Source organism: Typopeltis vanoorti, chromosome 14 (assembly GCF_054136105.1).
Source record: "Typopeltis vanoorti isolate ZY-2024b chromosome 14, IOZ_Tvanoo_1.0, whole genome shotgun sequence".
Taxonomy (NCBI): domain Eukaryota; kingdom Metazoa; phylum Arthropoda; class Arachnida; order Uropygi; family Thelyphonidae; genus Typopeltis; species Typopeltis vanoorti.
The window spans coordinates 100,844,474-100,872,285 of NC_143562.1; the positions used below are offsets into that span (position 1 = coordinate 100,844,474).

The following is a 27,812-nucleotide window of genomic DNA, read 5'->3' on the forward strand; positions in this document are numbered from 1 at the left end:
ATGTAAATAATGAGCAGAGATATGAGTAGCATTCGGCTACTCATACTACTGTCTTACATTAATTTTTTTGCCATTAATCAGATATTTTCCATTTTTAAAGTGATTAAAAAAAATTCAATCATGAAAAAGTGTATAATTGAATTTTTCTGGATTTGAATTTAATTGAATTTAGAATTGAATTGAATTGAATCTGGGTGACCGGCAATATTGTCCATGAGGAGAGGCACTTTAAACGGGATTCCTTTCTTGGCACAATATTCCTTCACCTGGTGAACGAAGTAATTGTTGAACCAGTCTCTGAACAGAGCATGTGTAACACAAGCCTTGGTGTTGGATTTCCAGATTATGGGCAGCATACTCACGTCAATGTTCTTAAAGGTGTGCGGTCTCTGGGAATGGTACACTGTAAGCGGTTTAAGTCCCCTGAAATATTGCCTCCAAGCATAACAGTGATCTGATCTTTTGCGACCTTGAATCCAGGTATAGATTTTTCCTCTTATGCAATAAATGTCCATGTTGGCATCCTCTTCCAAAACAGACCTGTTTCATCGACATTAAATATTTGCTCAGGCAAATATTCTCCCTCCTCAATTATTTCTGCCAGAAGTTTGGGAAATCGACTTGCCACATCTGTATCTGCACTTGCTGCCTCACCCCTTGATTTTGATGCTGTGTAGATTTCTAAATTTCTTGAATCGTTCGAACCATCCAGCACTAGCTTTAAATGTACACTTCACGTTCGTGATGCCGGCCTGCTCTTTTAAATCCTTATATATATAAGGACATAGCCTTCTCCTGGAGCAAAAAAATTGTAAATGAAAATCTCTAAAACAAAAACAAAAGCTATGACAATGTGTGGAAACACCATTCAAAAAGTCAAAATTATGCTTAACAATTAAATACAGTTATCCCACATTATTTCAAAGCCGAATAAGAAACTCTAAGATAGAAATCAAGGTTCAGAAGCTATATGCATAAGTAAGGTGTCCTTGTTACCTCCAATTGGTGAAAGCGATCATGTGGTATTGACTTGGGAGGTTGCAAAATCTGTGGATTTTTCTGTTAAGAAGGGGTATATACGGAACTAGGTTAGGCAATTATAACAAGCTCCAGAGTGAGCTTGCAGTCATTACATGGCAGAACATATTGCAGGGGAAAGATGTCAGCAGTGCATGGGATAAAATCAGCAGGTATCTGAGGAAAGCAATATCAGATTGTGTCCCCATGGTCAATAAGTCAAACAAGGCAGGCATTAGATGGATGAGCAGTAGTATCAAGCTTGATCTGCAAAAAAAGAAAATGTTATGGAGAATTTACAAGGAGAAAGGTGACCACATAGTGGATTGGTGATCACTTTCACTATGTGGCAAGTTAAAGGAATAATGACTTCGGAAGGATAACTTTAGTGGGTGCTGATGGTATTGAGGTGACAAAATCAGATGTAATAGTCGAGTTACTGAGTGATCACTTTTCAAAAGTCTATTACCCAAGTGAGGATATCTCTGTACCTGTAGCAATAACTAATGTGAGAATTGAAGCTAAGAAATCAGAGGTATTTAATATATTGCAAAATTTAAATGCAAACACTGCTGTAGGCTTAGATAGAATATCAGCTCGGGTGTTGCATGAATGTGCAAATGAATTGTCAACCCCTCTTACTTGGATATTTAATTTAAGTTTGAACTCTGGTATGGTCCCTAGGGAGTGGAAGTTAGGCAAAGTGGTTCCTTTGCATAAGGGTAGCTCTAAAACTGCGGTAGTTAATTACAGACCAATCACCATCTCAGGAGTAGTGGTAAAAGTATTGGAAAAGTTGGTTAAAGACAAAATTCAAGAATGGGTGGATTAGGATATGATACTCTATAGAGGCCAACATGGTTTTGTTAAAGGTAGATTCTGCCTTAGCAATCTATTAACTTTTCATAATAGAATGACATCTGAGTTGGACAAAGGAACTGGCTACACAGTGGTACTTCTGGATTTTGCTAAGGATTTTAACAGGATACCCCATAGAACACTGTTATGCAAATTGGAGCAGATGGGAATGGATATTAAATTGGTGATATGGATAGGAGAATGGCTCAGGGAGAGATACCATAAGGTGGTGTATGGAGGAGCCGAGTCCAGGATGAGGCAGGTGACCAGTGGTGTGCCTGAGGGCTCTGTGCTTGGGCCATTATTGTTTAATTTGTATATAAATGATATAGGAAATGGCTTACAGGGAGATATTCAGTTGTTTGCTGATGATGCAAAGTTGGGTAGTGCAATAAAAAATCAAGCTGATGTTGAAAGTTTGCAGGATGATTTAAATAAGCTGGTTGAATGGGCAAAAGATAATGGATGTCAGTTCAATGTGGAAAAGTGTAAAGTCATGCATTTTGGGATTAAAAGATTACCAGCTGTGTACTACATTGATGGAACAGTACTCCAAGAGATTGATGAGGCTAGGGACTTAGGGGTGTTAGTAGATAAGGAGATGAAGTTCAGAGGACACATTGCTAAGGTGTCCAAGATTGCACATAGAATTACTTGGTTGTTGAGGACCGCACTGACATCCAGAGATAAAGAGGTTATTATTCCACTTTATAAAGCATTGATACTTTCACATTTGGATTACTGTGCTCAGGTCTGGTCACTTGGATTCCTTGGAGATGAGAAGGAGGCTGTGGAGAGGGTTCAGAGAAGAGTGACCAAGTTGGTGAGCGATGTAAAAAATGCTCCCTACATTGATAGATTGAGATCTTGTGGATTGCAGAGGTTGGTTGATAGGCGGAGAAGAGGGGATATGATAGAAACATTTAAATTACTGAAAGGTTTTTATAGGATTGATACAGGGGAAATGTTTCAGCTATGTGATAGTGATGGAAGAACAAGAGGTCATCCCTGGAAATTAAAGAAGAGTGCGGTTAACAGGTTAACAAGGGTGTCAGAACAAGTTTTTTTTTTTCCTGGAGGGTGGTGGAGTGGAATTCATTGCCTGACTTAGTTGTGAGTTCTTCGTCTGTAAATGAATTCAAGAAGAGATATGACAGATATTGTTTTGCTAGTTTGGGTCTCCCATGATGAGTCTACTGACTCCATGGAGATACCCATAATAATAATAATAATAAAAATAATAATAATTAACAGTATCTGCTTCTGTGTCAGATTATCGATCCAGTGAGACAACAATTTCTCCATCTATGATATTGGGCCCAGCCTCTCTTGGTAATAATTGTGCCCTTCAACGCTACCGCACCTTTCGTGCTTTCAACAATGCGAACTTTATCCTTCAATATTGTATCCACTGTCGAAATAGCATCTATAGATATAACATTCTATAGATAGAATTTCCCCCCCTTCATACATATGAATTATTTTCGACTTTTCTTCTAAAGTAATTGCAGATCTTTGTTTTTTAGATTTATTACCAGTGCATTTGGTTTTACATTTGCATTCCATTTTAAGGGTAAAAAAACAACTAAACTAGCAGTAATAACAAGTGACTGAGCTAACCGCACGAGGCGTCTACTACTGTACTGCAATAAGGCTGTCAAACCGCCTGCGCAAAGCCGCAAACGAGTTCATACACACTAGTAGATTTATTACGTAGGTCAAGGTTACGTAACTCTGGGTGTAACTGTATATATACTTACATTATTGTTATTATTACACCCTCCATATGGAGTTGGCAGACTCATCTTGGGAGGTTCATTCAACTGACAACATATTTATCATACTGAATCATAAAATACTTAATGCACACTCCTTGTATTAACCACATGTTCTGATAATGTATTCCATTCACTCACTATTATCCATGTAAAAAATCTATTCTTCACCATGCTTTCGCATAACTTTCAGGGATGGCTTTTGATTCTTCCCCTCTCGCCTTCTACTCTTTTTATAATTTCCTCTAGATTAATCTTAAAATCTCCTCATTAAATTAAACATTTCTATCATATAACATATTTTCCTCCTATCCACAGAACTCTTCAATCCACATTCCTTTAACCTCTCCCCATAACCAACATTCCAGAATCTTAATATTGTCTTAGTCACTTAACTCTGGACTCTCTCCCAATGCCTTCACATCACAATGAAGACCAGCAAAATCTAAACACAATATCACAAGTGTGGTCTGGCCGCACTTGTAATATTGTGTGGCCAGACCACACAATATACACAGTAGCACAACCATCTTTTTATAATTACATGTTAGAGTACTTCTTGTTATAGCAGCATGAGGATGCGCAGTCTTTGCAACTCTTGCAAAGATATCAGTGCTATCAATATATAGTACACAGCCTTATATTTCTGCACATAAGAAGATCATGGCAACAATCTTTTGGGATTGCCAGGGAATTCTCTTGATTGACTTCAAGGAAAGGAACATCACCATGAATGCTGAATATTATTCTTCACTCCTGCACAAACTGAGCAACACCATAAAGGAAAAGAGATGAGGAATGCTGATTCATGGTGTTTGCCTGCATCACAACAATGCTCCAGTCCATATTGCTATTGTTGTGAAGCCTGCAGTGAAGAACTGTGGCTTCCAGGAGATTGAACACCCACCCTACAGCCCAGATCTAGCACCCAGTGACTACTACTTCATTTTGAAACTGAAGAAAGACTTAGAGGAAGAAAATTTACAGACAAGAAGGAAGTGAAAGATACAGTTTTAGGCCATTTTGCAGACAAAAGTACAGACTATTTTTTCAAGGGCATAAAAATGTTAATTCAAACATGTGAAAAGTGTGTTGAAGTAAAAGGAGATTATGTTAAAAGTGACACAATTGTTTTCTTTCTCGTTGTCATCTGAACAAATTTAGGTATAGGCTTTTTATGGCTTGTTAAGGATTCATTCTTTCTATGTGGTGTAGCAAATTTTGCTGGTATTCATCTATTGTATGATTTTTTTTTGTATCTAATCATTCTCTTATTTCTGTGTTTTTCTTTTTATCTAATCTAGTGAGTCCCAAGAGAGTTCTCAGATACTTCATTTGGCCTACTTCCAATCTTTGTTTGTTACTTTGTTTTAGAATCCAAGTTTCACTTCTAAATTTGAGATGTTTTAGAGATCATATTATGTAATCTTAGTTGAGTTTCTTTAATTGTGTGTTTTCCAAAATTTCTTCTAATTATGCCATTCATTCTATTGTAAATTTGTAGTGTTGCTTACAATTATGAATCTGTATTGTATTGTGAGGTTATATTTCCTAGGTAACTGAATTCTGTAACTTGTTCTATTAATTTGAGAATTAATGTGCAGCTCAGTGGAAGTGGCATATGTCTTCCACAGGTGCTCAATTGCCCTTAAAAAGACTGTATAAGTTCGATTCTAATTGTCAACTACAGGAACTTTTACAATGCCCATGTAGCTCAGCGGAAGTGGCATGTCCCATCTATGGTGCTAGATCACCTGAAGAGAGAGAGAGAGTGGCTTTTAGTGGAATGCATTGCCTCATAGAGTGGTGAGAGCAAGAACAGTCAGTGAGTTCAAGGAGTGGTATGATAGACTTTGTGTTTCCTAGGAAGGACTTCCCATGATGAGTCTCTTGACTCCATGGAGGCCTGAATAATAATAATAATAATTTACTGTTAAGCATAATTTTGACTTTTTGAAATGGTGTTTCCACACATTGCCATAACTTTTGTTTTTGTTTCAGAGATTTTCATTTACTTTTTTTTTTTTTTTTGCTATTTCATTTAGATGGTTAGTTGCGATTTGGAGTTTATCTTCTGAATTTGAAATTAGTACTTGATCATCTGCATAAAGTATCATATTTAGCTGTATATTATTTGTTAGTTTAATTCCATCTTTGACAGTTGTTTTCCATTCTTTTAGGATTCTGTTTATATAAATGTTGAATAGACTTGGGAATGAGCCATAACCTTGTCTTACTCCTTTATTTATAGTTATAGGTTCTGATAATGTTCCATCTACAAATTTCATGTAAATTTTTGTTTTTCTGTATAGACTTTTTATTGCTTTAATTAATTGAGAAGGTATTTTATCATCTTGTAATATTTTCCAGAGTAGATTTCTGTTCAAGTTATCATATGCTTTCTCGTAGTCAATAAATAGAAGGAAAGTCTCTCTCTCTCTCTCTCTCTATGTTCACTGGGCATCTACAGATGCCGTATGGTCACTCCGATGCTCGATGATGTTCCACACCAGGCCTCGCCATGTAGTCCTGTTGTTTGCTTTTCTGGCAGCCTCAACTCTCTGATCAGTCATTCCACACATGCCATCCATCCATCTCATTGATGGTCTACCCCTGCCTCTTTTTCCAGGAACTTTACCTTCTATTACTGTTCTGAGAAGTCCTCCTTCCATCCTTTCTATGTGTCCAAAATATTTTAACTTTCTTCTGTCAATATCCTTAAGGAGCCTTAAAGTTCTACTAATCTTTTCTAACACCTATTCATTTGTATGCCTTTCAGTATATGATATCCTCAACGGCCTTCTGTAACACCACATCTCAAAAGCAGATAGCTGTTTCTTATCTGACTTCTTTAGGTTCCAAGTCTTGCATCCATAAGTCGCTGTTGGAAAAACAACTGCATCTAAAATCATCAACTTTGTTCCCATGGAGATAGATCCATCTTTCCAGATTTTAGACAGGTCTCTGACTGTTGTTTTAGCCATTCCTAACCTTTTTCTGACATCTTCTGAACAGCAATTCTTCACATTAATAATGGATCCCAGGTACTCAAACTTGCTGACTTCCTCAAGTCTTTCTCCATTAAGATACACTTGTTTCTCAAGAGCTTCTCTGTTTGTTTTTCCTTTGAGAACCATGATCTTTGTCTTGCTAAAATGGAGTTGAAGTCTTCTGTTATTACTGATCTTGTTAACTTTGTCAAGAATTAGTCCTAGTTCTTCCATGTCATTACAAAGGAGTACTGTATCATCAGTGTACTTCAGATTACTGACCACTCTACCTCCTATCATAATTCCTGTCCTGAGCTCATCCAATGCTTCATGCATGATGTCCTCTGCATATATACTAAACAAGTGAGGAGAAAGTAAACATCCTTGTCTAACTCCTTTTCCAACTTGAAGCAAGTCAGTCAATCCAACACCTGTTCTTACTGTGGCTTCTTGCTCCTTATACAAGTTGGCTATCAACCTGATAGTGTGTTGAGGAAAACCCATTCTTTTCATTACTTCCCACAGTTTCACATGCTGAACACAGTCAAAAGCTTTAGAGTAGTCTAAGAAACACATTACCAGAGGGAGTCTGAATTCTTTATATTTTTCTATGATCTGTCTAAGGCAAAGGATCTGATCTCTGGTGCCCCTACATTTCCTAAAACCTGCTTGTTCCTCGGGAATCTCTGCCTCAACTTTGGCCTCAATCCTATTTAGCATGATCTTTAATAAAATTTTGCTTGCATGAGATATCAAACTAATAGTTCTATAATTCTTGCATGCCTTCTTATCACCTTTCTTGTGTAGTGGTATGAAAACTGACCTTCCAGTCTCTAGGCCATGATCCTGTCTCCCATATCCTTGTAATCAATCTATGAAACACTCTTATCCCTCCATCCCCTGTGGCCTTAATTAACTCTGCTGGGATTTCATCTGCACCTGGGGCCTTATTGCTGTTGAGCTGCTTAACTGCTCTTTCAACTTCATGCCTGAGTGGAGGAGGTTCCAATCAAAATTTTCTTGGTGGGAGGACTCCTTATTTTCCTTATCCACTCTGTTGTACAGTTCCTCACAGTATTCTTTCCATCTGTTTTTGATTTCCAAAAAGTGGGCAGTTTAAATTATTTTCTTTTCTCTATGATATGTTGCAATGTGAAAGAGGCATCTGTGCATCCTCTCCCTCTTCTAAAATATGCTATTCTTCTAAAGAATTATCTGTATATTCAATTAGTCTGTTCTTTCAGATATTTGCATATAGTTTAGATGCTGTTATTAAGAGAGTAGTGCCTCTGTAATTTCCACATTTTTCCTTGGGATCTTTTTTGTGAATATTTATTACTACTCTAGTTTCCAGTTCTTTTGGGATCTTTTGATATTTCCAGATATTATTGAAGAGTTTAAGTAGGTTTTCTTTTAAGCTGTTGTCTACATATTTAAAGAGCTCAACACATTATTATTATTATTATTATTATTATTATTATTATTATTATTATTATTATTATTATTATTATTATTACTATAATATTTCATCATTAACACATATTTCATCCAGGCATAAGTTTTTTTTCTATTTCTTGATTTTTTAAATTCTTTTTAATTCTTCTGTTACTGTTTCTTCTGTACTTTCCTGTATATTGATATCTTCAGTTTTGTGAGTTTTGTCATTTTTTTTTTTTCATTCCACAATATTTGATAGTGTTCTATCCAGTCCTTTTTGGAAATTATATTATTTCTTAAGTGGTCATTTTCTGCTGATTGTAGTTGCCTGAAAATTGTTTCCTTTCTATCACCTCTAAAAGTGTTAGTCAGAGGCCAGAAACTTATGGAACCACCCTTGTACCAAAGAAAATTCAGGAACTCAGAGGCATAGAAAGTATAAAGTTAGGAATGAATGGAGGACTTTGGAGGAGGCATTCATTCAGCAACGGCAAGAAAATTGCTGATGACGATAATGATGACCATGCTCATCACCTTCCTACCCTGTACATTATAAACTTCATGGATCTGAAGTTAATAATGTCTTGTACCACAAACTGCCTTGTACTTCCTCCATTACATTTTCTTTTCCATAACAGCTTGCTTGATTTCACTGTTCATCCATTTCAGTTTGGTTCAATTTACTTCTTAACCCTTCATATGTAGTTATATATTGCTTGCGTCAGATACTGCCTTATGAATTTCCATGCACTGTCAACATCTTTACTGCACAGTTCATCTACCTAATGTATTGATGCCAGTTGACTACAGAGCTTCCCATACTCAGCCACCTTATAATTCCACATATATCCTTTCTTGCCAGTAACCTTTTCTTGTTTCTCCACTTCACAAACAACTATCTCATGATCAATCTCACCAATGAATAGCAGTGTTAATTATTATTATTATTACACTATTATTAATGCCACATGAGCCATTATATGATTGTTGTTATTATTACCATATATGCACTGTTCATCTGTCCTAAAGGAACATATCTCCTCTGTAACCCAAGGACTACCTATATTTTATTCACCCCCCCCCCACACACACACAGTACAAGATATGTTCATTAAGTGCCAAGGTTTTACTGCAATACACAGTCATTTCAGCTGCACACCAAAAAAATGACACTCCCACTTTCTAACTGTAAATGCTGTAAATAACATGAGTATTTGTCTAAATTAAAACATATCCAGTATACTTTTAAGCAGAATATCTAAACATTGGCACCACCTCCACCACACCAACCATTATGGCATAATGTGTAAAGATATTTTTGGTGAAATTATCCAAATTAATATATTTTAGGCACAATGTACATATTGATATGTACATCGTACAGGCCTCCATAGAGTCCAAACACTCATTGTAGGAGGTCCTACCAAGGAAACAGTCTATCATACCATTCCTTTAACTCATTGACCGTTCTTGCTCTCATCACTCTATCAGGCAATGCATTCCACGGTTCAACCACCCTCTATGCAAAGAAACCATTCCTCACCCTCTTGCTCACAGCTTCCTTTCATAACTTCCATGGGTGGCTCCTTGTCCTCACTCCTTTCCCCCTGTTCCACCAAGCAAAAGAACTCCCCAGTGTCAATCCTGTAACTCCTTCTCAACAGTTTAAAAGTCTCAATCATATCACCTCACCTTCTTCTATCTACCAAACTCTTCAGTTCACATTCCCTCAGCTAATCCTCATAACAAACATTGTACATTCCTGAAACCAACTTTGCCCTGCCTCTGTACCCTTTCCACAGTTAATTTATCCCTTTCAAATCCTAAGGACCAAATTTGAGAACAATAGTGTGGCCTGATCAGGGTCATATACAATGGAATGATAACTCTTTTATCTCTACAGGTCAGTGTCCTTCTCAGTATTGCAGCAATCCCCTGGGTTACCCTTCACCACTTTGCAATAAGCTACCTGAATTTCAGTTTTCTCAATCATCACCTCAAGATCTCTTGTCTTCCCTACTTCCTCCAGTACATCTCCTCCAATCGAGTATGCAGCCTCCCATCCATGTATCCCAAACTTCAAGACCTTACATTTTGCTGCATTAAACTGATATCCCCATTCATTTTCCCATCCATCTCGTTTATTCAAATCCACTTGCAAGGCTGCCAGATCTCAACTATTACCAATAACTCTTCCCAGCCTCACGTCATCTGCAAACAACTGAATATTCCCCTGCAATACATGGACAATGTCATTGATATAAAGGTTAAAAAATACTGGTGCCAGTACTGAGACCTGTGGAACCCCACTTGTAACCTTCTGCCTCCTTGATATTGCACCACCATATACAACTCTTTGATACATATCAGACAGCCAATCCTGAATCCAGTTGACTAACCCAACATCTAAACTAATGTGCTGCAACTTAAATATCAGCTTATCATGTGGCACCTGTCAAATGCCTTGGCACAATCCAAAAAAATGGCAGCCTATGCCTTTCTCTCATCAACTGCTCTTGTCACTTTATTATAAATGGCAATCATATTACTTACGCAAGAACATCCCTTAACAAATCCACTCTCTCTTGTCATATTCCAATTTCGTCTTACTCACCATACTAGTCACTCTCCTGGCCTGAGTCTCATCTGCCTAACACTGTATATGGTTTGTCACTAATTTCTCCAAGATCTTAACAACTACTGATGAAACACAAACTGGCTCATAATTAGACATTTCCAGTCTGCTACCACCCTTATGCAATGGCAATATCTTACCTTCCTTCTATTCCTTATGTACCTTTCCCATAGTTAGACTATCATTGAAAAGCCAGGTCAACAGAGCTGTCAGTTCTTTAGCATATTTTCTCAAAACTCGTGGTGAAATACCATCCAGTCCCACAGTTTTACTGACATCCAGAGTACTAAGTATTTGGAACAAACTCTCCTCTTGCACCTCTAAACCTCGAACCTGCCATATCCCTCCAGTATTAAAATTTACTTCTCCAGGATAAAATATCCCAATAAAGTGTTCATTGCACTACTCCACTATATCCTCTGCATCAGTCACAATTCTGATTTTTATCTCACATTGTCATTCTTCCACAATCATTTCTCCTCCTACTGGCCACAGAGCTAAAAAATTCCCTAGGATTTTCTTTGGATCTTAGTGCTAATCTCTTGTCATATTCCATACTAGTCACTCTCCTGGCCTGTGTCTTATATTCTTCATGCATCTGCTCTTCATCTGTCTCCTTATATCTCTTCCATAGCTTCTTCTTCACATGCAGTTCCTGTTTAATATTGGTTGTCACCACTTTACTCAAAATTGTGTCCTCTTCTTCACTCATGGAATACAGTTTACTATTGCTGCTAACAAGTATTCCTTCACAATTTCCCAAGCACTAATTATATCCTGGCCTTCCAATTCCTCTCCATGAAACTTCCCGAAGTTGATATCTAAGACTATTATAATCACCTGCCTTATAATTCCACATATGTTCCCTTTTCTTTGATACTCCTGATGTCTATCATCTTCTTCCAAGTCAAAACCACATGATCACTCTCTCCAACAGGGGGGGGGATGTCATCTCAGTTATTATCAGCTATTCTGATGATGTGACCAAATCCCAAACTCTTGAACCTTTTGTTCCCTCTATTACATGTTACCTAAGACATCTGTTCTTCAAGAATTCTAGAAATTCCATTCCCTTATTACTACATGCATATATCTCTTCTTAACTTATACTACTGTAGTGAAAATCTCCCATAACAATCATTCTTTTTGCACTTGCCAAACTCATTTGCCTAAACATCTCCTGCTCCACACCCTCTGTTCTCCTTGGCTTGTAGCAACACCCCACTAAATATCCTGTCTTGCCCACCTCTACTTCACACCATATGCTTTCAAAACCATTAGTGTCACTGCCTTCCAAATCCTCCACTCTTAGAGGACATAAGTCATCACTTATCATAAGCATTACTCCACCATGTTTTCCCTTCTTATCTTGCTGAAAAATGCTGTACCCTGCTACTTCTATTCTTGTCATTATATCATCTTCCATCAACCACATCTCAGCGATCCCAATAATTTTTCACCAGGCTGATGCTATCTGCGCCACCAATTCATCTCCTTTATTCCGGATACTCCTGGCATTAGTATAAAGCATAAAAACATCATTGCTTATATACTTATCATTATCCCCCCCCCAGACTCCACTGGAGTCAGTGTTACCTGATGTTGTCCCCCTTCCCTAAAGCACCCATTCCCACAAGAGGAGCCATCCCTGCTACCATCCACCCTGGGAATACCTCAGTAACTACATCTTGTGAAGTTATTACCAAATCCAAACAACAAGCCTCTACATGCTCCCATCAGGATCGCTTTCTTTTTATCTGTCCAAAAAATTTACTAAACATTTCACAATCAGTATTCTCTACATTCCCTGGCCTCTAACTGCATTCCATAAGATACACCAGTCTATTAATTTTGACTTCACACTGCATCTGAAAAGTTCTCTGCCTAACAATGAAAAACTAATTTATAATTTCAAAATTATTTCTATTTTACAACATAATCTCTCTTAAGACTAATACATTTATTCCAGCGATGCTCCAGCACCATTATCCTGTCCCTGTAGTGGTTCTCATTAAGATCTGCAAAATACCCCTCTACAGCTGCAATCACCTCTTGATTCGAAGAAAAATGCTGACCAGTGAGCAAGAGTTTTAGTTTTAGGAAGAGATAGAAGTCAGAGGGAGCCAAATCTAGGGAATAGGATGGATGTTCCAACAATTCATAGTGCAGTGCCCTTAATTTTCCCATTGCCAAAACACCTTTATGGGCAGGTGCATTGTCCTGATGAAAGATGATTTTTTTGTTCTGCAAACAGGGTCTTTTCTCACGAATTTTTTGTTTTTGTCTAGTCTGGTTAAAAGATTGGAATAATATTCTCCTGTTATCATTTTACCCTTTTCAAGATAATTAATGAAAAAATTCCTTTAGCATTCCAAAACACCGATGCCATGTTTCCTGCTGATGGAACCGACTTTGTCTTCTTTGATGCTGAACAACCGGCTTCTGTCCACTATTTTGACTGCTGTTTGGATTCTGGTATGTAAAGGTGAATCCAAGTCTCATCCATAGTAATAAATCAATGTACAAAATCAGTTTTATTCTTATTAAAATGCTCCAAGCACTGTTCAGAGATTTTCATACGAGTGCATTTTTGATCTGCTATGAGCAAGCATGGCACCCATCTTGCGCAAAGCTTTTTCATTTCAAATTCTTCATGCAAAATATATCCTACACATTCCTTTGAAATGCCTATAGTCAGAAATTTCACGCACTTTGACTCACTGGTCATCTAATACCATATCGTGTGCTTGATCAATGATTTCTGGTAGTGTTACCCTTTTTGGACATTCTTCACATGGATCATCTTCAAGGCTGGTACGGCCACGTTTAAACTCAGCAGCCCATTTCTTAATTGTTGAAAACAAAGGAGAAAAGTGCTCATAAACTTTTAAGAAATTTAAATGAATTTCTTTCGGCTTTAAACTTTTTTTTACAAAGGATTTTAGAACTGTATGATACTCAATTTTATCCATTTCAAGGGATACAGATAATACTTTTGCTTCAGACAGCTGTATAAAACAAACTACTTGATAGAATGACTTGCAGTTTCACATGGATGCTTATGATAGATGTGCCAACTTAAAAAAAAAAATCTTGCCGATAGTGTTGCCATCTATAGTTGAGACCGAGAGAGAACTGTTCAGACCACCCTCGTACTTGTAATAATTCCACAAAATCTGTGAAGCAAGCAAATTCTATTTGATAAGAAAGCATATTGTTCTTTTGAAGCAAGCAATTAAAGACATTTAGAAATTGTTGCAAAAAATCTATTTAACATTACTTTTAATCTATTATTATTACCATATGACCTAACTGAATCATATCTCTTAACAAGAATTACTATGCTAGTTTTTGAAGTTTTTAAACTTGAAATATATCTTGAATGAACCTGAATTTTTTCAACTAAACTAATTTATTATTTCAGAACGAATACTATTGTTAGTATATGTTGATCCAAAATAATTTATTGAAATGTTATATTAAATATGGCTAAATATGCTATTTATTATATTGTCACTGCAGATTTTTATTTGTAATGTCTCTTTATTTCAGTTCTTTACAGCAACATTTGCCATAGAAGCAGGATTTAAACTTATAGCCCTTAGCCCAAAATACTATTTTCAAGAAGGTTGGAACATCTTTGACTTCATTATAGTATTTCTTTCATTATTAGAGTTATGCTTAGAGAATGTATCAGGATTATCTGTACTAAGATCATTTAGACTGGTAAGTTTTATTAGTTTGTTGCTTTTTTTTCATTAGGTTGTCTGAACAAATTATTATTATTATTATTATTATTATTATTATTATTACATCCTTCAAGGAATCAGCAGACTCATCCTGGGAGGTTCATTCAACTTGTCAGTTGAATGAAACACACCTTGCATTAATAACACATTCTTGTAATGCATTACATTAACTGACAATTCTCCAAGTAAAAAATATATTCCCCACACCCCTCTTCACCACACTCTTATATATCTTCCAGGGATGGCCTCTGGTTTCTCACCTTCTACTCTTTTTATAATCCCATTTGAATTAATCAGCTAAAACCCTGTCACTGACTTAAATGTCTCTGTCATATCACCTCTTTTCTGCCTATCCACCAAACTCTGCAATCCACATTTCTTCAACTCTCTCTATAGCCAACATTCCAAACCTCTGATATTTTCATAGTCACTCATCTCTGGATCCTCTCCATTGTTTCCACATCACACTGAAAACCAGGTGATCAAATTTTAGTACAATAGTCTAAGTGTGGTCTAACCAGTTATATTGTGAAACAACTACTTCCTTATATCTACATGTTAGGGTACTTCATAACATAGCACCATTATGATGCGCAGTCTTTGCAAAATTGATATATGCCCTCTAAATTTTAGAGGGCATATATCAAGTTTACAAAGACTGCGCATACACTCGAAAGACTCAAATCTCATCTGCTTCCTGCAGTATGGCACCTCAGTACAGTACACAGCCTTACATTTCCATATTCCAAAGTGCAGCACCTTGCATTTATTAATATAAAAACTACAACCCTACTCCTTTGTCCAAGTCAAAAGTATATTCAAATCTTCCTGAAGGGAATTAATATCACCACTACTACATGTAATTCTTCACAACTTTGCATCATCAACAAACAACTGAAGATCCCACATGATATATCATTTACTAATAAGTTAAACAGCATGGGCCCAAAAACAAAACCCTGTGGCATGCCACTGGTTACCCATTTTTCAGAAACTGCTCGATCATACACAACTTGCTGGTATTGTTCAGAAAGCCAATCTCTGATTTTTATTATTATCCTAAGACAACATGGAGTCAATGACTCATCTAAGAGGTCCCTTTGTCATACACACAGATCCATCATACTGCACTTTAATTCTCTTCAAATTCTCTCCAGACACCACACACTCAGGCAAGGCATTCCACACGTTCACAACTCTGCATGCAAAAATCCTGCATCTCACTCCATTGTTCACACCCTCCTTATACAGCTTCCAGGGATGACCTCTTCTTCTCACTTGATCTCTCACCATATTATGAAAAACCTATTCAACATTAATCCTATAAAAACCCTTTATGAACTTGTACATCTCTATCATATTACCTCTCCACCTCCTATCCACTAGTCTCTGTAAATTGCAACCTCTCAACCTTTCCTCATATTCAACATTCCAGAAATGTTCGCGTAGTTAGCCTGGTGGCTTTGCGCTTCGCAACCATATGCCTGGGGAAGAAGTGTCCTAGGTTCGATTCCCATAAACGACGTGAGGAGCTGAAGGATCTTCCTCAGCCATAGCAAAGTTAGCCAGTCTTGGGCGTGAACTGCAGGGTTTTTCCGCCAGTTTATCTGGTGTTTTTCATCCTGCAAGCAGGCAAACAAGTCTGAGGACACACACGAATTACAGTCAGGAATACTGACCCAGCCATAGGTCTGATTCGTCAGCCTATGCCGATTCCAAGCCCGGATAAAATTTGGGGGGACTAGATGGTACCGTGAACTCCTGTAAAAAAAAAGGTGGAACACAGTATCATCACACGGAATTTATTTATTTATTTATTTATTCCAGAAATCAGAAATTACATTGCTCAGTTACCTCTGGAACCTTTCCAGCATCTCCTTTTGAAAACAAGGTGACCAAATCTGTGCACAGTAATCCATCTGTGGCCTAATCAAAGTCTTCTGCAATGCACCAAGAATCTCTTTACTTCTACAATTCACTGCCCTTCGCATCCTTCCCAGAATTCATTGCTGTCTTCACAATTTTGGAAATGTGTCTTCAGCCTGGTTGGCCAAGTGGTTAGCATATCCACTCTCCAGCCAAAAGGCTGCGGGTTCGAATCCCAGTGGGCATGGATGTTTATGATTGTCTGTGGAAACTACTAATGGTGGTGGTTGTGGTGTAGTTGCAGTTTATCAATTGAGTGGTGGAGACAGAGTCGCAGAGTAGATGCCCTCCCTCGATGAGTCCTTGGACTCCCTGGAGGTGTAGCTCTTATCTGTCTCTTAAACATGTCATAATCACCAATCTTATAATTCCAAATATATCCTTTCTTAAGAGAATTCTGCATATGGGTAGCCACAACCCAGGTGATCACTTCATGATCACACTCGCCAATGGGAGGAAAGTGTAAAACCACAATAACAATTAATCCTCTGATGAAATGATCAGATCTAAAACTCTTGTTCCTTCCATTTCCTCCTATACATACTTCCTGAGATGGTTAGCTCTCAACAACTGAAGAAATTCATTTCCCAAATGCTATCTCTCCTTTCCAGTCTATATCACCATAATTAAAATCGACCATAATAGTAGTGGTGTGCGGTAGATGGCATTGATGTCATTACAGTTCATTGTAGTTTGTGAATTGAGGCAGAGTGGTGGTGAAAACAGTAGAGTAGGTGCCCTCCATCAATGAGTCTTTGGACTCCCTGGAGGTGTCACATAATAATAATAATAATAATAATATTTTGCCAGCTTGGTTGGATAAATATTATTATGGTTAGCTTATCTGCTCTCCAGCCAAAAGGCTTCAGGTTCGAATCCCACCATGGGCATGAATGTTCATGATTGTGTGTGAAAAATAGTAATGGTGGTGGTTGGTGTAGATGATGAAGGTAATTGCAATTTGTGGTAGTCGGTGGATTGAGTGGTGGAGACGGAATGTTGTGGAGTAGGTGCCCTCCCTCGATGAGTCTTTGGACTCCCTGGAAGTGTCACATAATAATGATAATTATTATGTGACATTGTGCACACTGCTATATAAGGCAGTGTGCACAATAGGCTGTTTGCAGAGATTGTGTAGATGGCTGGAATGCATTGCCTGAGTATGAGGCAAGTGTGAAAACAGTGAATAAATTTAAGATTCAGCTTGATGGGCTTTATAAGCAATACTGGACACCTACTACGAGCAATCATTTAACTCCATGGAAGTCTGATGTTAATAATAAAAATACTAAAAATAAAATGGCTGATTCCTGTGAATAGTGGTATGCAACATGGCTCATGCTTGAACAGCTGTTTAATTTACATATTAATGATAGTGAGGATGTTTTGAAGTAGAGAAATTAATAACAAACTACTTATAAATTCAAAATTCTTATTGCAGGAGTCCTTCCTTAAATAGTAGTACATCTATCACATTGACCATTGAACTTACATCATAGCATTCACAACACACTATGACTAAACATTTCACTCAATTACAGCACTCTCCAGATCAAAAAATATACTCTGGCCTTCATCTTCACTACACAGTTATACAACTTCTAGGAAAGCTTGTTCTCTCCTCTTGCCCACCACACTGTGCATAATCTCTTCCACACCAATACTTTAAAATCCCCCCCCCCATGATCTTTTCATTTAGTTATTTAGTCTTAGATATTTTTTAAGTTATTTATACTGTACATTTCATATTACGGCACATTAGTGTATATTGGAGCATTCATGACCAAGACCTCTTTGTTCAAGGAGTTCAACTTGAGGTTTTTTGTGCACATAGTATCTGTGAAATACATTGAAATACACTTACTGAGAGTGAGTGAACTTTAGTTTGAAAATAACAAATTAAAGAACAAAAGACAAAGTGTGTGTTGGAAGTGAGTGGTGCAACAAGTGTTTTGAAATTATGTGCTAGAAGTGAGACTGAAACAGTAGACATAACAGAGGTCAAGTGTGAAAATGTGAATAACACAGAGAGAGAGAGAGAGAGAGAGAGAGAGGAAGGATATGAGTGAAAAAGTGAGTAAAAATGACCAGTATAAAGATATTGCATCAGTGATGTTTAGAAAGAAGAGTTACTTGTAATTATTATTATTATTATTATTATGTGACACCTCCAAGGAGTCCAGAGACTCATCCAGGGAGGACACCTACTCTACACCTCTCTGTCTCCACCAACTACAGTGAACCACATCATCTACACCAATGCCATCTACTGTCCACTAGTATTTTTACAGACGATCACAAACATCCATACCCATGGTAGGATTCAAACTCACAGCCTTTTGGCTGGAATTTGGATACACTAACCACTCAGCCAACCAGTAATGAAAGAGAGGTGTACTCCTGTATAAGACAAAGTGTAAGCTTTCAGAGATTGTAAAAATGTTTGGTAAGTGATATCTGCTAAAAAGATAAAGAATGAAGAGATAGAGAAGATAACGCAATGCTTGTTTAAGCAACAAAGAGAATATAACAATAGGGCACTAGCATAGTACATATCGCATGCTATGCCACATGAGTTATTATTATTATTCAGGCTTCCATGGAGTCAAGAGACTTATCATGGGAGGAAACACAAAGTCTATCATGCTACTCCTTGAATTCATTAACCATTCTTGCTTTCACCACTCTATCAGGCAATGCATTCCACAGTTACACCACCCACCATGCAAAGAAACCATTCCTCACCCTCTTGCTCACAGCTTCCTTTTGCACTTTCCAAGGATGGCCCCTTGTCATTGCTCCTTCCTGCTGCTCCACCAAGTGAAAGAACTCTCCAGTGTCCACCCTGTAACTGCCTCTCAACAGTTTAAAAGTCTTGATCATATCACCTCTCCTTCTTCTATCCACCAAACTCTGCAGTCCACATTCCCTCAGCCGATCCTCATAATTAACATTGTATCCTGAAACCATCTTTGTTATCTGCCTCTGCACTCTTTCTACAGTTAATTTATCCCCTTCAAATCCTGGGGATGAAATTTGAGAACAGTAGTCTAAGTGTGGTCTGATCAGGGTCTTATACAACAGAATGATAACTCTTCTATCTCTGCTGGTCAGACTCCTTCTCAGTATTGCAGCAATCCTCTGGGTTACATTCACCACCTTTGCAATATGCCCCCTGAATTTCAGTTTTCTATTGATCATCATTCCCCAGATCTCTTGTCTCCCCTAAAGTAACTTTTCCCCAGGTGAGGCCAGTATAAAAGTTATAGTGATAAGTCTTTTATTTAATGAATATTAGTAACTTCAGTAATTATTTTTGCTTATATCTTGCTAATTTTAGACTGTAATGTCGAGTGTGTGTTTGATATGATAGAGACCTACAAGTTAGTAAGGGGTTGTTATAGGATCAATGCTGGAGAAAGAGGGTGTGAGTAGGAGAGTGAGAAGCAGGTTTTTTTCATGCAGAGTTGTGAATGATTGGAATGCTTTGCCTGAGAGTGTGATCTCTGCAGAGAATTTGAGTATGTTTAAAGTACAGTATGATGATCTGTGTGTATGATAAAAGAACCTCCTAGATGAGTCTTTGACTCCATGGGGTTTTGGATAATAATAATATTATTCAGAAAGCTTTTTGTTTTTTTCATGGCACCAACATGTACAAGGAAAATGGCTACCATAGATTCCTTAGTTTATCATGAGGGATTTTGCACAATGTTTGGTGTGTGTGTATTGTGTATTCATTGCCAAGAGTGAACTGGTTATGAGAGTAGAGAAAGAGTTTGTCATAAATGTTTTGTGTGGGTGAATGTAAGAAATGCAAGTTGTGTGGAAAGCAGGAAAATGAAGTGATGAACAAACACGATATAAGGAAAGATAGCTAAAGTGTTCTGCCAAATGTAGCAGCAGTGAATGATACTGCACAGAATGAGAGCATGAAAGAGGTAGCTGAAAGTCATGTGGGTGATGAAGTGACAGTATGGAGTAAAATGGGGCACTTAAGTAGTGTCTTTCACAGGAAAAAATGGGAGTTATAGTGACTGGATAAACAATTGTTGTGTGGTACATCAGGAGACAGAATGAAAGAAAAAGTGAATGGGAAAAGTATGAAAGTGCAAGAAAGTGGAAATAAGGAGAAGGTATTTTATGTGGAGATTTGATGATAAGAGGTATATGAAATGAAAAAAGTGATGAAAGTATGTTTCTCATGTGTGAAGATAAAAGATGTTAGTTAAGTTTGCAGAAGAGAGAAGTGAAAGAGATGATTGTTATGGCAGGAACAAATGATTTAAAAGGGGAGAAATGTGCAATGAGAAAAGATATGAAAGAATTGTTAAAAGAAGTGAAAATGAAGAGTTAGACAGTAAAGACACATCTGCTGCCTTGGTATAATAGGCCAGAATTGAGAAGAATCTCAATTCTGGCCTATTATATGGCTATACCCCATATTTGAGAAAAATCTCAAATATGGGGTATAGCTGGGGGGGGGTCTGCCCCGGGTGGCACTTTGCATTTAAGAAATCTTGCCATACTCTCTATAGAATAGCAACTGAGTGATGAAACAGACTTCGACAATGTTATCGACTATTTTGCTAACAGAAAAACAAGAAAATAGCATTTTAGAATGTTGGAATTAAAGTTTTACTTAAAAAATAAACATAGTGTTTTAATTTATTTCCCTATATGTCATTTTGACTTTTTATAGTATTTTTGGTGTGTACTGAGAGGGGTGACAAACTTAGGGACCGCTCCGGGTGGCAAAAGCTCTAGCTACACCACTGGCCATGATTGCTAATGTGTCAATGAGAAGAGTATACTGGAGGAATGGTGTGCAGCTTATAGGTATATGGAGCGAATTTGATGGATAAAAGGACTTATATATCTGGGACTACATTTAAATTGTATTGAAGTTAGATGTTTGGAGAAGGTGTTGTTTAGCGAGAGTGTCGAAGTGTAAAACCATGGAAACCAAGGATATCGGGGGGGGGGGTGTTCTATCAAGAAAATCTGGCCACCCCTGGGATAAATGAGTGTATGCACAGAAATAATTATGCAATGCTGAATGTGATTTCATAGGTTTCCAATTTGAATGGGTTGGTAATGATATTACACAAGGTTAATTGTGGGTTCAAGGATGTTGAAATGCATGTACGTGAATGCCAGAAATATCAAACTAGGAATAAGGAAGAGGAGTTTTTGACTCAGCTCAACTTAGCCAAAAATTATAGGCATCAGTGAGACCTAGTTGGCATAAAATGATATAGTTACAGGGATAGAACGTAAAGGGTATTGTATTTTCAGGAAGAATAGAGGGAATAGGACATAAGGTGGGGGGTATAGCTGATGAAAACTGAAAAACCACAACCAACAAAATTAGAAGTTAAAGAGGATTATAGTTATGGGGAGATAGTTCATTTGAGGCTGTCTGGTGTGAAATAGAGGCTAATAGAACAAAATATATTGTTGGTTGCTTATAGACTGGGGGGGGGGTGGCTTCCACAAGAAGATGTAGACACCATGCATCTGCTGATTAGCACAATGAGTGCAAGCCAAGCAGTTATTATTGGTGGCCTTGACTTTAAACTTTGGGATCATAGATTAGAGGGAATAAATAGGACATGGCAAGATGGAAGTAAAATTTATATAATTGCTAAGGGATAATTACCTGAAACAACATGTTATAGAGAGGAAGAAGGGTTTGAGAGTGTTAGATCTGGTAACAGCATCAGAAGATATACTGATGCTGTTACCAGAACAAGATTACATGACACACTGCCTCCAATTGGGAGGAGTGATCATGTAATCTTGTTCTGGGAAGTTACCATACATGCGGAATTCTCTGTCAATAAAGGGTTAATGTTGAATTATTCAGCTGGTAATTATGATAGTTAGCAGGCACCTTAGAGCAGTGCCATGCCTCTTGAGAAGCTACAAGGAAAGAGTGTCACTAGTGAATGGTAAGGGGTTAGGGATTGTTTGAGAGTAGCAGTATCAGACTTGAGTACCCAAGGTCAGGAGGATAAATCATGTGGGAATTCAGTGGAATGAGTGGAGATATAAAGCAAGCATTGCAAAACAAAAAAAAAAAAAAAGAAAAAGAAAATGCTGTGGAGGGAATATAAAAAATAAAGGTGATCAGGATACTCGTGAGCAGTACAAAGTGCAAGAAAGAAAGGTGACTACTATGGTAAGAAAGGTCAAATCAGATTATGAGAGAAAATTAGCTAAGCAAGCCGAACTAAATCCAAAAGAGTTTTTTTTGTTATGCAGTATATGTAAGAGGAAAAATGTTTTATTAGGATGGCTTTAAACAATGCTCATGATAGGAAGGTGATAGAGACAAAAGAAATAATTCAATTACTGCTGAGTGATCATTTTTCAAAGACCCATCCAATAGTTATCCTACCTGTCCAGGCATCCTACCCATCCAGGTGGGTAGGATGCCTTACTCAATATTGGTCAGCACAGCTTTTTAAAGGATAAGTCCTTTCCTAGTAATTTGTTCATATTTTATAATAAAGTGACAGCTGAATTAAATAAAGGAAATTATACATCATGATTACTGCTGGACTTTGAAAAGGCATCTTACAGAATATCACACGGAAAACCATTACAGAAGTTGGAACAAATGGAAATGGATACGACATATTTATTATTATTATTATACCCTCCATGGAGTCGACAGACTCATCGTGGGAGATTCATTCAACTGACAACATATTATCATATAGAATCTTGAAGTCCTTAACACTTCTTGCATTAACAACACATTCTGGTAATGCATTCCATTCACTGACAACTCTCCATGTAAAAAATCCACTTTACGCACCCTTCCTCACCACACTTGGATATTTGTGATGGTCTGCAAAAATACTAGTGGTGTTGGTGGGTGGTAGATAGTGTTGGTGTGGTTTTAGTTCTGTTAAAGATACCAAGCAATTTTAAACCTGGTTTTACTCCATTTTTTCCCAAGTAAGCAAACAGACAAAATGTCAAGTTTGCGCCTGCAATTTATGCAAGACTAGCTGATCCCACAGGTAGTGCAAGACCAAGGCAACTCGTGGTAAAAGTGGAGCAAGCTCTGATCACTAATCTTAATATTTACCCTTAATGCCAAAACACATCTCCAAGAAGGGGATGTATGATGTTTTGTATTAAAGGCAAGGGGCCACTACCCAGACCGGTTTCGACCTTTATTGAGGTCTCATCAGTGGGAGCTAGGCTAGAAATACCAAGATTTAGTAATGCAGAGCTTGTAAGTATTTTCCCCTTCTTGGAGATGTGTTTTGGCATTAAGGGTAAATATTAATATTAGTGATCAGAGCTTGCTCCACTTTTACCACGAGTTGCCTTGGTCTTGTAAAACCAGGTTTAAAATTGCTTGGTATCTTTAACATAACTATACCCAAGTTAAAAATACTTTCTACATCTATATCTCCTCCGAGATTTTTATTTAATAAGGTTATAACATCTTTTGGTAACTTGTTTTGGTAAAATACTTACAAGCTCTGCATTACTAAATCTTGGTATTTCTAGCCTAGCTCCCACTGATGAGACCTCAATAAAGGTCGAAACCGGTCTGGGTAGTGGCCCCTTGCCTTTAATACAAAACATCATACATCCCCTTCTTGGAGATGTGTTTTGGCATTAAGGGTAAATATTAAGATCAGTGATCAGAGCTTGCTCCACTTTTACCACGAGTTGCCTTGGTCTTGCACTACCTGTGGGATCAGCTAGTCTTGCATAAATTGCAGGCGCAAACTTGACATTTTGTCTGTTTGCTTACTTGGGAAAAAATGGAGTAAAACCAGGTTTAAAATTGCTTGGTATCTTTAACATAACTATACCGAAGTTAAAAATACTTTCTACGTGGTTTTAGTTCGTTGTAGTTGGTGGATTGAGTGGTGGAGAAAGAGAGTTGTAGAGTAGGTACCCTCACTCAATAAGTCCTTGGACTCCCTGGAGGTGTCACGTTTTTATTATTATTACGTGACATAATAATTTATGTCACGTAATAATTTAATTTATCTTTAATTTATAATAATAAAATTTATCTTTGATGGACATCATGGATTTGCTAAAGTGAGATCATGTTTTAGTAATCTACTTAACAATAAAGTGATGGCTTCATTGGACAGAGGAGAGGGATACACAGTAGTAGACTTAGATTTTACAAAGGTTTTTAATAGATTACCGCATGATAAGTTGATAGTCAAACTAGAGAGGATGGGGTTGAATATTAGATTGGTGCATTGGAAAAGAGACTGGCTATCTAATAGGTATCAGCAAGTTGTGTATGGGGGAGCAAAATCACAGAAGAGGAAAGTCATTAGTGGCATGCCTCAGGGGTCTGTTTTAAGGCTATTGCTGTTTAACCTGTATGTTAATGATATTGGTAAATATTGGGATGGATTGGATGGTAAATATTCATAATCTGCAGTTCTTTGCAGATTCTGAACTATGAAGAGTAGAGAAGATGTTGTGGCCTGACAAGAAGACTTGAATAGATTGAGTGAATGTACATGGAAATGGTGATGCCAGTTCAATGTGCAAAATGTAAGGTTTTAAAATTTGGTGAGCAAAGATAGGATGTAGAATTTACACTTTGTGGGGATATATCATTGGAGGTGAAGGAAATTAGAGATCTTGGGATGATAGTGGATAAGGATTTGAAATTTAGGGAACACATTGCCAAAATTGTGAGGACAACACAATGCATTCTGGGAATGATGCAAAGGACACTGACTTGTAGAAGTAAGGAAATTCTTGCTGCATTGTATAAGGCTCTGATTAGGTCACACATGGACTATTGTGGTGACCTGGTTTTCGAAGGGACAAAGAGATGTTGGAAAGGGTCCAGAGGCGACTAAGATGGTGTCTGATCTCTGGAATGGTCGAATATGAGGAAAGATTAAGAAGATGCAATTTACAGAGACTAGTGGATAGGAGAAAGAGGAGGGTGATATGATAGACCCACAAGTTAGTAAGGGGTTGCTATAGGATCAATGTTGAAGAGATTTTACAGAAAATAGTGGGAGATCAAGGAAGAACCAGAGGTCATCCCTGGAAACTGTATAAGGATGGTATAAGCAGGGGAGTGAGATGTAGGTTTTTTGCATACAGAGTTTCAAATGATTGGAAAGTCTTGCCCGAGAGGGTGGTGTCTGCAGAGAATTTGAGTGTGTTTAAGGTGCGGTATGATGTGTTCTGAATGACAAAAGGACCTCCTAGATGAGCTTTGACTCCATGGGGTCTTAAGGTAATAGTAATTATATTATTGTTATTAAATTATTAAATTATTATTATTATATAATAATAATATTCTGAATCCATGAAAAGAGAATATATTAACAAGAGCGTAATGAAATTAGCTGTCCCAGGTGTGAAGATTACTGATATTAATGAGGCTATTAAGAGACAAAAAAGTAAAGTGAAAGGGTTAATCATTTTGGTAGAGTGATTAACTCTTTCACAATGACAATTATCAATGATAACAATTAAGAATTATGGTAAGAAGGCAGACTTAGTTACTGGAAGTAAAAAAGATAAGAGGGAAAGACTAAAGATAATGAATCTCTTGCCACAATATTATACAGGTGGGTTGAGAAGGAGGGTTTTAATTTATTGTGTAAATTTTGTGTGTGTGTATGTGTGTGTGTGTGTGTGTGTGTGTGGAGAGAGAGAGTTTCATGGAAGAAAGAGACTTATATAAGGCTGGTGAATTCACTTGAATGAATTGGTGTTAGCAGTCTGGATTAAGTACTGCTAAATGGAGAATGATTGGAACTGCTAAAGAAGAAACCGAAGCAATTGGATGAGGATACAGTTGTATGTGTGTATGAATAAGTGAGCAGGAGATAATCAGGTAATAACAAACTGGAATGAGATAACCTATACAAAGTGCAAGGATAATTGTGGATACAGGGAAGGGGGAGGAAGAACTTTTGCATTTTATGTACACTAAATGCCAGAGGCAGCAATCATAAAAAGGGGAAAGGGTTTTGGTATTGTATGTTCTTCTTGGCTGAAAGTAATTGATTTAGGGCAGTGTTTCCCAAAAGTGTAGTGCAGGGAACGTTAAATGTCTTTAGTGGGTACACAGCACTGTTTTTCTTAAATTTTGATTACCTTTTTGTTTCTGTTTTATATTATGTTGATATAGTGTGTCAGATAAGTGCAGGTCTCTCCTATAATTAATTTTTCAAAAACTAAAAAAAATCATTAGGAAGTTTTAAATTAAATAGTTCTCTTGCCATGTATGATCGATCTCTGTTAGGCTTGTGTCTGGGTGATGGCACAATCACTTTTCAGCCACATGACTTAATCTTTTACATTACAAGTTTAATTTAAATAATCTGAACAATGCATTTAGAACTCTCTGCTAAGTTTCAGAATAATATGTATCTTAAATTGTAACAGTCACCAGCGATTGTTTCACTGCCCTTGCATGCATTTAGCCATGTTTACTAGTGTTTATCTCACAAGTTTGTGACAGATGTATATCTATATGCATGTGGATAATACTCTTACTTTTTTTTAGCAGTTGAGTTGTTGGTTATTAAAAAATCTCGATGTTCAGTCATTAATAATTAATATTAATATATCTTTTGTATTTCTTAAACCCTTTAATATGGATCACTAGTTAAAAACTGGAAGTTTGAAATGCACAGTAAAATATAGTGAAGGAAATAAAAATGATTGTGGTAATCAAAAAGAACTTATTGATACATCAGGATCAAATATTTATAAGGAAAGTGATGAATCTGAGCATTAATTTATTATAATGCTGATATTAAAAATAAATACCTTTATAATTATTCATGTTTGAATGAAATATTATGTTATTATAAGTGAGTTTTTAATCGGTGAATAGTCCATTTTTTTTACGTTTTTGAGTGCTAAATTGTTTCTCTGGAATACGAGTGTACTAGAGTGGTTTTTTTTTAAGTTAGTGCTGTCGCGGTATTGTGTATTTTGTTTAACGAGATGATGGGGCGGATGCATAACGGTGGAAGACAAGACGAAGCTAAGTTTTCATTACTGTATTTAGTTTTATTTCATTTTATTTAGTGCACTTAATGGTTTGTTTTGCTTGAAATTGTTTATATTTATACTTTACTTATTTATTTATGCTCCCTAATACTTATTTAGCATTTATTTTTGAAACTAATTTGAATAATTAATGATTACGCTAGTAGTACCTTGGCAGTAACGAATGATGGCGGATTCAGTTGCAGTTGCAAATGGCATGTCGCCAAGTACTCTGCCATTTAGGCACTCTATTATAAGCAATATAATAAGGGAGTTTGTGGCATGCAGTATTTGCGGCATGTATGCGTCTCAGGAATTGGATATCTGGCTTGTGAGAGAGAGGATGGGGTGCATGTGTGTTTAAAGTGCAGGTAGTGGGAGGAAATAAATGCAGCAG

At 37.1% G+C, this 27,812-nt stretch overlaps 1 protein-coding gene across 1 annotated transcript in view; it reads left to right on the forward strand.

Annotated features, from left to right (window-relative positions):
- Positions 1–27,812, forward strand: part of LOC150099804 (sodium channel protein para-like) — a 1,646,355-nt gene that overhangs the window by 810,595 nt on the left and 807,948 nt on the right. The window contains exon 19 of the mRNA XM_090403494.1: positions 14,265–14,438. Within this exon, the coding sequence (XP_090259620.1) occupies positions 14,265–14,438 (174 nt within the window). The remainder of the gene's footprint in view (positions 1–14,264; positions 14,439–27,812) is intronic.